Source organism: Canis aureus, chromosome 3, assembly GCF_053574225.1.
Source record: "Canis aureus isolate CA01 chromosome 3, VMU_Caureus_v.1.0, whole genome shotgun sequence".
In the NCBI taxonomy this organism is placed as follows: domain Eukaryota; kingdom Metazoa; phylum Chordata; class Mammalia; order Carnivora; family Canidae; genus Canis; species Canis aureus.
The window spans coordinates 10,382,536-10,396,727 of NC_135613.1; the positions used below are offsets into that span (position 1 = coordinate 10,382,536).

At 46.3% G+C, this 14,192-nt stretch overlaps 1 protein-coding gene across 32 annotated transcripts in view; it reads left to right on the plus strand.

Moving 5' to 3' along the window:
* Positions 1-14,192, plus strand: part of ZFHX3 (zinc finger homeobox 3) — a 527,663-nt gene that overhangs the window by 372,686 nt on the left and 140,785 nt on the right. For all 32 annotated transcript variants that reach the window (XR_013374931.1, XM_077888804.1, XM_077888884.1 and 29 more), the window contains one exon: positions 3,151-3,647. Coding sequence is in view for 31 of the 32 variants with exons in the window: in XM_077888804.1 (XP_077744930.1) it covers positions 3,151-3,647 (497 nt within the window). In the remaining variant the exon portion in view is untranslated. The remainder of the gene's footprint in view (positions 1-3,150; positions 3,648-14,192) is intronic.

Consider the following 14,192-nt stretch of genomic DNA (forward strand, 5'->3'; position numbering starts at 1 on the left):
TCTGGAAACCTCCTGGGCCCACCTCAGGCCATAAGAGCCGCTGAGATGGAGCGAGAATCACAAGTACTTTATCCTGAGTGGGTGAGGGTATGAGAGCACGTATCCAAAGGACTACGGTGTAAGTCAGATGACCTCGGTAGGAGCCAACAGATGCAGACGTGAAAGAGCCATGACATTCAGTTCTGTCTGCAACCCTACTGATCTTTCCATTAGGCCATTTGTGAGAAGGCTGTAGGTGTTAGGAGGTATTGCTGGGCTCCGCAGGGGGAGAGACATTTTTGTGAAATACACTCCTGCTTACAAAGTTACTGTTGGCCTACTTCCTTTGACAGAACCTTCTCTTTTGTGATATCAAGCAGATGCTGATTCTGGGGATGCCTTCTTTCTGGAGGGCTTGAAGGAGAGGGTCAGCACCCTTGGATCTGGTCTGGTTGGTTTTGCTGCCATTTGTAGATACGATATTAGGCTTGAGGCCATCTGAATATCCTTCCAGAAAGCCCTTTAGATGATACAGTTTACTTATTTAATTTTAATGATTTTACATATTTATTCATGAGAGACCCAGAGAGAGAGGAAGAGAGAGACACAGGCAGAGGGAGAAGCAGGCTCCCTGTGGGGAGCCTGATGCCAGACTCTATCTCAGGACTCTGGAATCACAACCTGAGCCAAAGGCAGATGCTCAGCCACTGAGCCACCCAGCTGCCCGATGATAAAGTTTAGAACAGCGCTGAGAAACCGGTAACTTGCAGGGGCATCTGCCTGTTACCCAGAGAACCAATTGGCTGTAGGACACCTGCGTGAGGTTTAGTGGGTCCTCTGCCTTCTGTCTTTGAGTCTAGAAGGTGTCTTTTAATCCACAGCCTCTCTGAAGGTGTGCTAATTCACAGACTCTTGTGCCAGGGTGTAAATTCTAGTGCTAGACGTGGGTGCCCCCTCAAAGACAAGGTGATCTCTCCAGCGTAGCTCAAGAGTAAACCTCTGTTGAGTTCTCACTCACAGAGGGCTCTCTTCCTAACTTCCTGTGCACTGGGCTAGGTTCCTCCACTTTTTCTTCTTAGGGGCTGAATTAGTTCCCTCTAGCTCTACAGAATTGTAGGATTCTAAGCCTTGGGTTTGTTCCTCCAAGGTATAGTTCTCCCAGGGAGTTTTGGCTTGCCTGTCGCCTTCATTTCACTGCTTCTCTGTGTCTGTCTTTGATTTGCATTTCAAGAGCTTGGAATGGGAATAGGGACTTATTTCCTCTGTATGTTCTGAGGATTTCTCATTTTTACTCAGGCATCCAGCAAGTGACAGCTGAATTTCTCTTTAGAGCAATATTGATGTGCTGAGGTTAAGTTTAAAAAGTGGAGACGATGTGATGCTTCAGGTGGTTGGCATCAGAAACAAATATATGTTTGCTCCTTGTCTTACCCTCTGGGCAGTTTCCGCTTTTACTGAACACCGCGTGTGTTTCATGGATGCTACTTGGCCTTCTTCCCCATTAAGGGACGGAGCTTTTAGGCTTTTTTTCTCTTCTTTTTCTTGTCCTAAAAAGAATGTCTTAGTTACGGCTCCTCTCACCAGGGGAGATGGCAAGGGAGAAGACAAGAAGAAAGCTTCCTGAGCCTTGTGGAATGCACGTGCAAAAGATTTCTGTGGCTTGCTAGATTGTCCACAGGCTTCACACACAGCCAGACTGCTCAGTAGAACCTGTAAGTGATCTCACTAGACGTGCCTTGTGTAGCATAAATAAGAAAATCATTAAAAAAAAATCTTTTATTTGATTAGTCACTAACTTGGATTGTAATCAGTCGTTTAACAAAAAAATAACCTCAGTCCAACCACATGTAAAAGGTCAAGTCTGAGTATCACTTGGGGAGGGGTAGGGGCAAGCATAATAGCTCAAGTGTGCATGTGTTTGGGGGAGAGGTGGAAACCAGAAGCCAGTGCTCAGCGTCCTGCTTGACCGTATGCTGCTAGGTAATGGAATGAAGATTGCTCTTTCTGAGCGTTTTTCATGATACAAGTAAGAGTTTGCAGTATTAATTACCACCGGTGAATGAGAGCCCATCCCTTGGTTAATGCAGGACACTGATGGGCTGAGAAATAACAGGGGTGGAGAGGGAGGAGCAGAGCCTTCTTCACTCTTTTTGGGAACTGTTTAGCTGACCTTTGCATTTCATTACTCCTCTTGACCCATTTCCTTAACCTGTAACATTTTGGTTCCCTTTTAACCTTGTGCTGCACAACATTTGTGCAGGGGCCTGGGTACTCTCCAGAGGCTCAGTGAGGAGAAGACTGGACTCTTGCCCTGAAGAGGCTCTCTGTACGAGTCTCTGCCTGTGGCTGATGACAACAGAATGTGACATGTCCCATAGCAGACCTATGTTCCATGCATTGTGGGGGCTCAGGAAAGGGAGTGACTGTATTCTTGGGGAATCGTGGGAGGAGCTGGCACTGTTGACGGGCAGTTAGGATATTAACCTGAGAGGTGTGCCAAGGAACAGGGGAACCGTCCCCCAAATCTCAGATTTAGAGCTACATTCTCCACTGCAGTAGCCACTAGCCATATGTGGCGATCTAAATTTGAAAGAATTAAAAATAAATAAAAATTCAGGTTTTTGGTTGCAATTTAGCCGTGTGTCAACTGTTCGGCAGCCATGAGCACATTAGACAGGGCGGGAAGTTCTGTTGGGCTGCACTGCGGTAGATACATTCTGGGCCTGATTCTGATTTACCATGAAGGCTTCATATCTCAGATTACAGCTGGAACTAATTTCCAACTTTTAGAGTTTCTGATTTTGTTGTGTCCAGTGGATGATGTTTATTCCTGTCTTTTCTTGGATTTGAGTGAGGGACCGAATTGAAATATTCAAGAGAATATGGTTCTAAGTGTTCTTTTTCCAAAAGGAAAAAAAAAACCCCACAACACCATGAAGCCTTCTACAAGTTTCAGAATGTCCCTAGGAAAGATCTGAACACATAAAGTTGAATTTTTGGGGGTGGGGGTGGGGGATGGTGTTTCCGGTTAGCAGCACCTTGCAACACTTTAAATGTGATCTTTCTTCTCCTGGAACCTGGGTTGAGGGTGGGGGAGGCTGGGTGGCGCCGGCATTAGGGCCGCAGCTGTGAGCCTAGTCTCTGATTGTCTTCTCCTCTCCTTCCTTGCAGTGGGCGGTGAGATCCCCCTAGACATGCGCCTCGGGGGCGGGCAGCTGGTGTCGGAGGAGCTGATGAACCTGGGCGAGAGCTTCATCCAGACCAACGACCCGTCGCTGAAGCTCTTCCAGTGCGCCGTCTGCAACAAGTTCACCACAGATAACCTGGACATGCTGGGGCTGCACATGAACGTGGAGCGCAGCCTCCCAGAGGACGAGTGGAAGGCTGTGATGGGGGACTCGTACCAGTGCAAGCTTTGCCGCTACAACACCCAGCTCAAGGCCAACTTCCAGCTGCACTGCAAGACGGACAAGCATGTGCAGAAGTACCAGCTGGTGGCCCACATCAAGGAAGGCGGCAAAGCCAATGAGTGGCGGCTCAAGTGTGTGGCCATCGGCAACCCAGTCCACCTCAAGTGCAATGCGTGTGACTATTACACCAACAGCTTGGAGAAGCTGCGGCTGCACACGGTCAACTCCAGGCATGAGGCCAGCCTGAAGCTGTACAAGGTAAGACCCGGGCTGCCCCCTGGAAGGCGCACGTTGGGTCCCCGGGACTTGGGGATGGCCGGGCACGGATGACAGCCCGTGTCACGGCGGATTTGGTGCCTGGTTGGTGACTGGGTGTTGGAAGGGGAGCTGGCATCCGCTTCCTCATGAAGCCCTGATGTGGTGGCAGCTTCTGGTGACTGCAGGTTCTCTTTGAGATGTGCCCCATTTGGAGGGCAGCCTGATACTGAACCCCTCGACTCTTTACAGTTGGCTTTTTCCCCGACAGTTGTTCGCTATGGCTTTTGTGTACCTTTGCGTTCTGGTGCTACCCCGTGCCCTGCGTGCTTCGTTTTCTCCTCTTCTGTCTCGTCCACTCCCCTCCCCCTTTTATCTTCTCTCCTGGACGCCCCTGGAATTCTTAGTTCATTTATTTGTTGGTTCATTGATTTGTTCGTTCACTCCTTCAGCAGATACATGTCGAGCACCTGCTCGATACCAGGAGCTGTTCTGGATGCACAGAATAGACCAGGAGATCCCTGCCCTCATAGTGCCTCCATTCTTCTGCAGGGAGATGGGTGATAAACACGATGAATAAAATACGGAGTTGGCTGGAAGGTGGCACATGCCGTGGGGAAAATTTAGGATCATTTGATGGGGCTCCTTTGTTCTTTGCCCCTCTGCTTCCTTGTCCTGTGGCCCCTTCTCTTCCTCATGTTTACATTTCCTCTCTCCTGTTCCCCTGGGCCTCTCCCGTCCTCCATCCTCCTCCTCTCCCACTGTCCTCTTTTCCTTCCTTCCTTCCCACCCCTCCCTGCCCCCTCCAGGCTCTCTCTCAGTCTATAGACAGTAACGGTGAGGAGGAGGTGCTCACATACTGTAAATAGTCCTTTCACTTGCGAGGCAGAATTGCTCCAGACGTTTCTATTGATTTTCACTGGACTTAAAGCCTCACCTTTTTCTCTAATCATCCCATAATGGCTTTAGTATGAACAATCAGGTACAAATTGCCATAAATCTGCCCAGCCTCCTCCCACACACCGTCCACACCCTCACCCTCCCTTTGCATTTTCTCCCTTTTACCATCACCCTCCCCTCTTGTTGCCTTCCACGCCAGTTCCCACATCTTTGGGCCAAGGGAGCCTTTCTGTTGACCCTGACGTATAGTTTCATCCCCTTCCTACTCATGGCGATTTTAAAGGGAGACTCCAACGAAGGAAGACTTCAGGTCCTTTCCCCATATCAGTCTCTGCCGAGGTTGGTAACTGTGATTCATTTTACAATTGCTCATTTTCAGCTTGGTGGGAGGCCTGTGTAGCATGGGTCAGAAACCATGTTAGGGAGAGGAGGAGAAGGCCAAAAGAACAAGGTAGTGGGAATGGAAGGTTCCGGAATTGACTGCCGACACCAGTGTGAATGGGCTGGTGTGGTGCAGTGGGGGAAGGTCTGCACACCAAGCAGCCAACACCCTCGTTCTAAGTGAGCAAGAACCTCCCTGGATGGATTTGTTTTGTGCCCCCATTGAAAGAAAAGGCTCCTTGTGATCAGTTTACGTTAAAAGTCTGAAGTGGCCATAGGGTGCTGCTGATGTGGTCAAGAAAACCTGATGGAAAACCCATAGAAAAAAACTGTTTCCAGAGGACCTGACTGAGCAAAATTAGTTCAGTTGTCCGTGTGGCCATGGAAGATCGTATGCAACTCTGATGGGGGTTGTTGAGAAGTGACAAGAAGCCAGCCTCTTCCGTCCGAGGGGATAAAAAAAAATGCCCTTTAGATTATAAAACGTGCATGGTGGTGATTAACTCTCCACACTGCATCCTCCAATAAGAGTATATATATAAATATATACACCACACCCTTGGCTTTGCTTCTGGAGGGCCTGGACGTGGTGGATTCACTGAGATGATCCCTTATGGTCCCCAGACCACTTCACAGGTCACACCTAACGAGTCAGGTTGAGGCAGTTTCTGAGGTGGGTGTAAGGGAAGCAATTTGTGTGTTTCCATATGTGTTTTGCTGAACTAGGGACACTCATCCTCCCCAGCCTTATTTCTCTCTCTTTCTCTCTCTCTCTCTCATTCAAAAGATGGAGAAATCTCCTGCTTAATAAAAGGCAGGTGGAACGGCCATAGATACTGGGGTACAGGATAGAACTTGGGAGCTGGTGCTTGAAGGAAGTCCCCCGACAACGTGCTTGGCTGGCACAACCCCCGGGGATGAGCACCCCCCACATTCCGAGCAGAATTCCCTGTGTCAGGAGCCGTGGGTCATTAGTCTGGTCTCATTAGTCCTTGGGTAATGAATGTCCCTTGGCTTGCTGTGGCTCTGCTGTGGGGGCAGGGAGCTCTCACCCACTCCCGAATGACAACACAAATGGGCTCGTTCTGAGACTTGAGCCAAGCATTTCTGGCCCACAGTGCGACGAAAGCAGGCTTCTCTTGCCACTGAGGGGGCTCACTGTCATGGGGTGTCACGAGTCTGGAGATTTGGGGTGGGGACTGGAGGTGGTTGAGAGTCAGTTTTTCTCTAGGCCCTGGTGTGGCCTGTAGTAAATGGAGATTGATTGCATGTTATTTTTCCTCTTGCTAATGTAATCCATTAGCCCAGCACATGCATAATCAGTTTAGAGCACAGTTAACTGGATGTAATCGAGTTCTTTACTGTCTGCTAGAGAAACAGCTCCAGATGCTGCTGACCTGGGGAGGGCACCAGGCTTCTCACACAGAGCCCTCCTTACTCACCCCTTCCCCATGGCCCACCCTCATCCCCCACCCCCAACCCCCTCCCATCTTTGTCCCTGCCCTACCCCATCCCAGGTCTTTTGGTGAAGTATTCATTATTGGCCAGGGCAACTTCCAAACTTGGTTTCTGCAGCACCTGCTCAAGCAGCCATGATGTAGTGGACTTCCTAATGGGTCTCCCAACCCTCTCTTTCAACTGAGGTCTTTCTTCCCTCCTCTTCCTTTTTCATGTTGGAGGACACAGAATAGCCGTCTCAGGAGATGCAAGCAGAGGCGTAGCTTTCTGGTGTGTCGTTTGACCTCACTGGTCCAGAGTCCCTTCTCTTGGTGTCATAAATGCTGGGACATATGTTGCTCTATTAAGACTGAGATGCTTGAAAGCATGAGATAATTTCTCATCCGGACTGAGAGAGGGTTTCGTTAATCCAGTGCCTCCATTCCACCTCCCCAGAGAAGAACAGAACCAGACAAAAAACCCTGGTGCTATTATCACCCTTGCATGGAATTGTCAAGTTTTGATTGTGTGAGAGACGTTTTTAAATCAAGATTCCTGTCCAGTGAATTCTTCCTCCCTGCCTCCTAGAAGTGGAGGGTATGTGTGTATGTGTGTGTGTTTGTGTGTGTGTTGGTGAGGAAGGGGGCCTTGAGCTGGGGAGCCCCAGGCATTGGATGGAAGCTGCTTCCTTTTGTCTGGGCCCCTAGGTCACTTTGTGAAACACTCAGGATTGAATTCCTTGACAGTTTTTTGGTGTGTCTTCAAGCGTGGTGGGTCCTCTGCCCATGCTCTCACACCTGCAGTTACTGGGCGCACTGTGATTGATCGAGCCAGTGGGAAGGCCAGCAGCCCAGTCCAGCTTAGAGGCTGGGCTTCTGGTTTCCATCTGCTGTGATTCACCTGAGCCAGAATGGAAGCGTGTTGTGGGAACGGTCTTTGTCTCCCATCAGGGCTCGAGCTCCAGAATGTGAATTCTGCATCTTTTGCTTTCCCATGTATGTGGATCCCTCCTCTCTTTGAGGACCTGCCGGCTCTCCCTCTGTCTCCACCCACACAGATGCAGCATGCTCTTGCCTACCTTGAATAGAGGAGTGGCCCACACTGCGCCCTTCTCCATGCTAGCATAGGCCCTAAGTCCCCAGAGTGTGCGTTCCAAGTTGGTGTGGGCTCTTATGTGTCTATGTGGACTTCTCCGCTATGTGACAGCCATGGCGAGCCCTCTGAAATTCGTAGTGTCTTCTGCTTGGGGGAAGAGAGTACAGAAAGGACAGTTGGCAATCAGTGCACACCTGCCAACGGTTAGAATCTGGTTTTCCCTTTGATATTTTTCTTAACACCTGAGAGCCATTGGACTGGAAATCCATCAGCCTTAGCAGATAGATTAAGACCCCACCAGAGTCTATTACTGAGAGAGTTCCCAGCTGAGATGCCTTTGATTGGACCAAGCCTGAAGGTTTCATATTAATCTTAAATTATACGCAAAGGAGGTCATCTCCCATGGAGTTGTGTCTGGGCCCCATGTGAGTTACCTTGGGCCAGCTGGGCAGAGGGTGAGACATGAGCTCTACTTGGCTGAAAGCAGGAAGTAGGGTATGACACCAAGTAACTAAAAACACCCCCCAGCCCCCACCTAGTGGTCTTTAACACTTGCCACCCTCTTGGGATTCTGCAAGGTGAGAGGAAGTAGGAAACCCTCCATCAGACTCCACATGACTTGAGAATCCATCTTCTCAGTTCTTTCCCTGACTCATGAACTCATTAGGGCTCACTCCCAGCAGAGTCTTTAAATTCATCATAGGGTGGATGGACAGATCAGAATATGTAGAACAAATCCGACAGAGACTTCATTTACAGTCTTCATTCTTTGTGTGCTCCTTTATGGTTACACTTGGGGGGCAGTTTGTCTTAGGAAGACAGCTGCATGCTTCATGCCCATAGGTGGTGACTGGTAGCCTTTGTCTGGCTATGGAAAGCAGAAAGCATAAATCCTCTGGTGAAGCTCGCCTCCCTCCCTGTCCTCTCCTCCCTCGCCCTGCTGTGTGTTTGAAGCGCCCCGGCAAGTGTCATCTGGTTTACATCGTCATTCTGGAACTGGTTTCCTCAAATCTTGTTTTCTCATTAGGTTGACTTTTTTTTTTTTTTTTTAAGTGCATACTTTTGCCTTCTTCTTCCCATACCTTGGTGCCTTCATCCAAAATTGAAAGGAAGGGAATGTTTTCCTGTGGTTGATTTAGGAGGTGTGAAAAGCCAGATGTTTTGGTAAATTCTAGCCCATTTTGTCTCTGTGCCCTCTGTCTCCGAGAGTAGCTAGGTGTCTGAAGTTCATTTCCCTCCCTTGATTCCTGGGCTCATGGATGTGAGCCTCCTGGAGCAAGGCTCAGAGGTTGCACACAGGCCCCATGGTCGTTCCCACGGGGACTGAGTTGGCTCTGGTGGCATTTCTGACCACCGGTTAACTTAAAGGGGTCCCTAGTAGGAGGCTTGAAAGGTCACATCTTTTTTGGAGGGAGTGCTCATGCCCTGACAGAGTTAATCCTTCACTGCTGTGGTTCTGTGGCCATTATATTGCCAGTGTATGCAGTGAATGTGCTCTGTGAAGAGGTTCCCACGCCCTCCCTTCTTCTTAGAACAGTCCCACCCACCTTGATCAGTATCCACCTACCCACCCTCCCTCCTCCATTCCCTGCTCTCCACTCCCCACCCCGCCCCCCCCCAACCATGGGTATCACTTCATTCAGAACATTCATTCAGTGGACTGGCTGGCTTTATGCACAAGCTTTGCCTGGATCTCTGTGGTTCTAGTTTTGTACATACCCTCATGTCAAGACGGTAAGGTCAGCGTTATGTTTTGGCTCTGTGCTTTAGGTGCCACTTAACTGAAATCTTATTAGATGTGCCTAGTTTTAAAAAGTCCAGTATTAAATATGCCACCATTGAACAGCTGTGACAGCAACACGCGTTTCTTTTTTTTCCCCCAAATGCTTTTAATAGTTTTGTTTTCTCCGCCCCCCCCCCCCCCCGCCAATCTTTTTTTTTTTTTTTTGTGCCTGGTAAAGAGCTAATAAGACTCTTTTAGAATATTATTATATTCTTAATGATTTCTTAGTAGACTGGCATTCCATGTTTACCTCAAGTGGAAGCTAATGATAAAATGTGGATTCCTTATATTTTATGGTAAAAATAATTAGTATGAGTAATGCATGTTCACTGTAGAAAATAGGAAAAATTCAGGCAAACGCAAGAGGAAATAAGTATCAACCCAATCCTACCATACAGCAAAGTATTTTTATTTCCTTCATTTTGTGTATAACAGGCATTTTACAAAATTGGAATAATGTTGCATATGTACTTTTCTAATATTTTATAATATCTTTAAATAACTTTTTAAGTGGAAGTCCTTTTTTTCCTCTCCAAATCACTGTTAGGTTTAGATTATATCCTTTTAAGCTTTTTTCTCTGCTTACACTGATAGAAGTGGGTACATGTACATACTATTCCCTTAAAAAAGCTTTATAGACACAGGTTGTTGCTTTCAGCTTTTTTTCATGTAACTTTTTATCATGAACATCACTCAGGTCAGTACATACAGATCTAGCTCACTCTTTTATGGCTACGTAGTGGAATAGTAGTATTCCACATATTAACTGTCATGAAAGCTTACCAGCAGAAATTCTGATTCCCTCACTACAAGTTTATAAAAAAATCATCAAGTCTTTGCAGTTCAGTAGGAGTTGTGAAAAAAAAAAAAAAGAAAAGAAAAAATGCATAGCAGTTTTGAAAAAATTACTACAGAGTTGGTCTTATGCAAAAAAGAAAAGAAACAATAAAAGACCTCGGTCTCAATGATGGACAGGTAGGTTATGTGCCTGCCGTGTTTTGATACTATAGACAGTGAGGTAGGGAACAGATGGGTACATATATCTGTCTACACTTGCGCTGTCCCAAGAAGTGGGGTCGTTGGATTCTGGAATGTAATGCCAGCAGATATTTTTTTACTGCCTCTTCCGACAGAAGGTGACCATTTTATCCCCTCCCTGTTAGGTGACGCCCAAAGCCCCAATGACCGACATAGTGTTGTTACTTTCCTAATTTTGTCCAATAACATGGGACCCTTTAATTACTAGATAGGGCGAATGTTTTTCCATGTATTTATTGGTCATTTGTTTTTCTTTGGCAGCATCCTGTTCACAGCCTTTGCCCTTTGTTTTTCTTGGTTCTTTTTTCTGATTGATTGGCAAGAGCCAGGTGTATCAGGGCTGACCGTCCTTGTGTGCTATGGACATTGCATTAGTTTCTCCTGGTCTTTCATTCACCTTTAACTTAGCTTATGAGGCATTTTAACATCGAGGAAATTTTCGTTCGTATGATGTCCAATCTTTGCATCTTTTTCCCTTACGTTTCTAGCTTTTCTGTTTTCCCAAGGAGGCTCTCTCGGCAGCACTATGACATTATAAAAATAATGGCACCTATACGGCATTAATTCCAAGCTGGGTCCTATTACTCAAGCTTTCCATATATTAATTGATTGAATCACCTGTTAATTCACCTGTTTTTAAGTGGGGAAAGCAAGGCCGAGGGAGGTTACAAGTCACAAGCTAGTGAGTGTTGAGTATTATTGGAGTGAATGTTCAGACCCAAGCAGGTTGGTGCTACTTGACCGATATTTTCCTCAATACTTTCCCTCTCCACTTAAGTCTTTAATCCATGAGGAGTATATTTTGTGTACGGTACATCGTAAGGACTCTGTTTTTCTGTCTTGTGTGATTGAGGACTGTACTTTCTTTCAAAGTGGATGGTTGATCGTCCCAACAATTTCTTAAATAACCATCCTTTTCTAGCGGATGTAAAAAGCCATGTTTATCGTCCCTTTTTGTCTAAATCTTACAGAGCCGATTTAGATCAGTCTGAGCATATTTACCAGAGTGGTGTTTGTTGAAAGCGCCGTGGAAGGAAAAGAGGGAACCGAGAGAGACGATTACAATTCTCTTTTCAAGACATGTAAAATCCTATGGATGAAATTTCTTCCTCCTACCTTTTCCTGTTTCTCTCCAGCATGTTCCCCAGGGTGAAATTCCTTGGATTGATTACCTTCATCAAATTCACTAGGATGAGGGAGTCTCCAGGAGAGACCAGATTTGGGAGAGGGACTAAGTTTCTTATCGTTCTTTAATGGAGATTGGGCTTAACCAAGTATCTTTAAAAAAAAAAAAAAGAGAACAAATACTGAAACTTCTAGAAGTTCTCTTTTCTGAAGTTCTTACTCAGATAACAAGGAGACAGCCTAACTCTGTCCACATATTTCCAGTATAAACTGTTTTCAACTACTGGTGCTAAGTCTCCTTTTGATTTCCAGAGGTGTGCCAGAGTTCCTGATTCAGGCTGAGAAGCAGGGAGGTCTCACTCCAGATAATCTAATAGCTACCACATTATCAAAATACTTGAAAGCATCCACCCTCTCAGTCCTCAAGCCCAAAGCCCTAGATCTTCTTGTGAGAGGAAAAATCTCAAACTGTCAGTCCCCTCCAGCCATGGAGAAGAGAAAGTCACACTTGGGGAATGCTTTGCACGAATGCCATCTGGTGTCCTAGGGGTGCTCTGTAACCCGGAGGAGAGTTTTGCTGCGGATATTCCATTGCCTCCACATTCCAGAATAATTCCACACATTACCTTCGTTCCAGGTAGACCCACTCTAGCAGGAAAGCAGTGCCGTAGAAGGGAACAGAGGTGCAAACCCAATTTCCAATCCTTCTAACTGGCTGAGGACCTGCTATAAAATGACATATTTGAATACATTTAGTCCCAGCAGGTGTTGCTGGGGTGTTTGTTTGTTGTTGTTGTTTTTTTAAAGATTTTATTTATTTATTCACGAGACACAGAGAGAGAGAGAGAGAGAGAGAGAGAGAGGCGGAGACACAGGCAGAGGGAGAAGCAGGCTCCATGCAGGGAGCCCGATGTGGGACTCGATCCCAGGTCTCCAGGATCAGGCCCTGGGCTGAAGGTCATGCTAAACCGCTGAGCCACCTGGGCTGCCCTGTTTGTTTGTTTTGAAAGGGAAATTATAAAGGAACAATTAAGCATTGTCAGGAATACTGTCAGGAACAGGCAAGAGTTTTATTTAAATAGTGACATAATACCCCTGAACCATAGTCTTAATCCTTGTTCTCTTCATAACTTGAAACTGCAGATGCCATGTTACGTGTGGGGTGGGAAAGGCTGTTACTCTGAAAACTAGCAGTGAGTCCTTTTAAATACTTTAGTATTTAATAAAATTAGTGGGTTTCCAGCACCTGTTTTAAAGAAAGGTAATCAGCATGTAGGGTGAAAGGTAAAAATGTTGGACAGAAAATCTGTTGCTCACAGCCATGTTGGAGATTATTGAGACCAGGGAGGGACATTAGGGTGGTGACCCCGAGAACTGAACAACCAGTGGGAGCCTCCAGGGAGAGGCACCAACTTTAGCAAATAAAAATGTGAAATACCCAGTTACATGGGAATTTCAAACAACAAATAGTGTTTTAGTTATACGTATATCCCACAAACTGTCATTTCATTGGCTTATCTGAAATTCCCATGTAACTGGGTGTCCTGCGTGTTTTATCTGGCAGCCCTGCCTTCGGATGGTGAAGGAAAAACTCTTTCACAGCATTGTGCCAACAGGCTCGACAGGAGCATCAAGAGAGATAAGTGGCTTCCTTGTTGGTAAACCTCTTTTTTTTTTTTTTTTCAGTGATTCCCAACAAAAGAGGAAAATGACAACCGCCTCTAATGATGATTTCCAATTTTTGTTATTTATAGAAAACTGTCATATCAGATTTTCACATTTTCTGCATTAAATAAAGTGCTTTTCCTATAATGAAATCTGAAATTTTCTCCAGAGCTATTTGTTAAAATTTGCTTTTCAACAATTTTTTCATTATTTCCTTTTACTGAAGTGCTTTCATGTCACACAGCGAGACAGACGTCAGAGTGCCCAGTTGAATCCACTGCAGCTGTGCCAGATGCTTCACCTCACGCTCGGGCTCGTCTGGCCTCCCTGAGCACTTGTTATTTGTATGTAGTTGTTAGAAATTCACAGTACTTGAGCCCTGGCCATTGTACACAGAAGACCCCAAATGCTTCCCGTATAGAAGATGCTAATAGGAATTCCTGAAAGTAGATTTGGACTGGGACTAATCATCAAGAATAATCAGGGAACTTTCTCTAGGGCCCACGTCCTCATCTTATAAAAGGCAAACTAGTTAGAAGGTTAGAAATGTTTATCTACTGATAGTGTTTAGTTTGTAACCTGTTAATTAGCAGGGCAGCTTCTCAGCCCCAGAACGAGGCCTCCAAAGCATACCTGGTCTCTTAGGTCAACAGTTTTAACCATCTTCTCGTTCGCCAGGACAGCCTTGCATTGGACTTGTGGGAGGGATTTCCCATCCACTTGCTGTGCCCATTGAGTCTTGCTCTCTCTGGTGACAAGCTCCTGCCTGAGGAGTGTTGGGTCTTTGTAACCACACCTGAGGTGACATATTGTACCAAGTAGGCCTTGTTTCCCTGTCCCTCGGAACGAGGCAGGAGACTGGGCATGGGTACCTGTGGTTCTGTGTTGGGATGTGTCCCTGGACCTGTCACTGTCATTGGCTTTCCTCTCGCTGGTTCAGGCTCCAGCCCTTTGGATAGCATTCCCCTGCATGGTCTCTGGAACACAAATGAACGGGAAAAGAATTTCTCCCTTTGGGTCAACAACATTTAGTGAGTGCCAGTTTCATGCTAGGCTCTGGATAGGATTTTGTGTAGACTCAGGCTAATGAAACGTATTACTTTTTTTTTTTTTAAAACCCATTT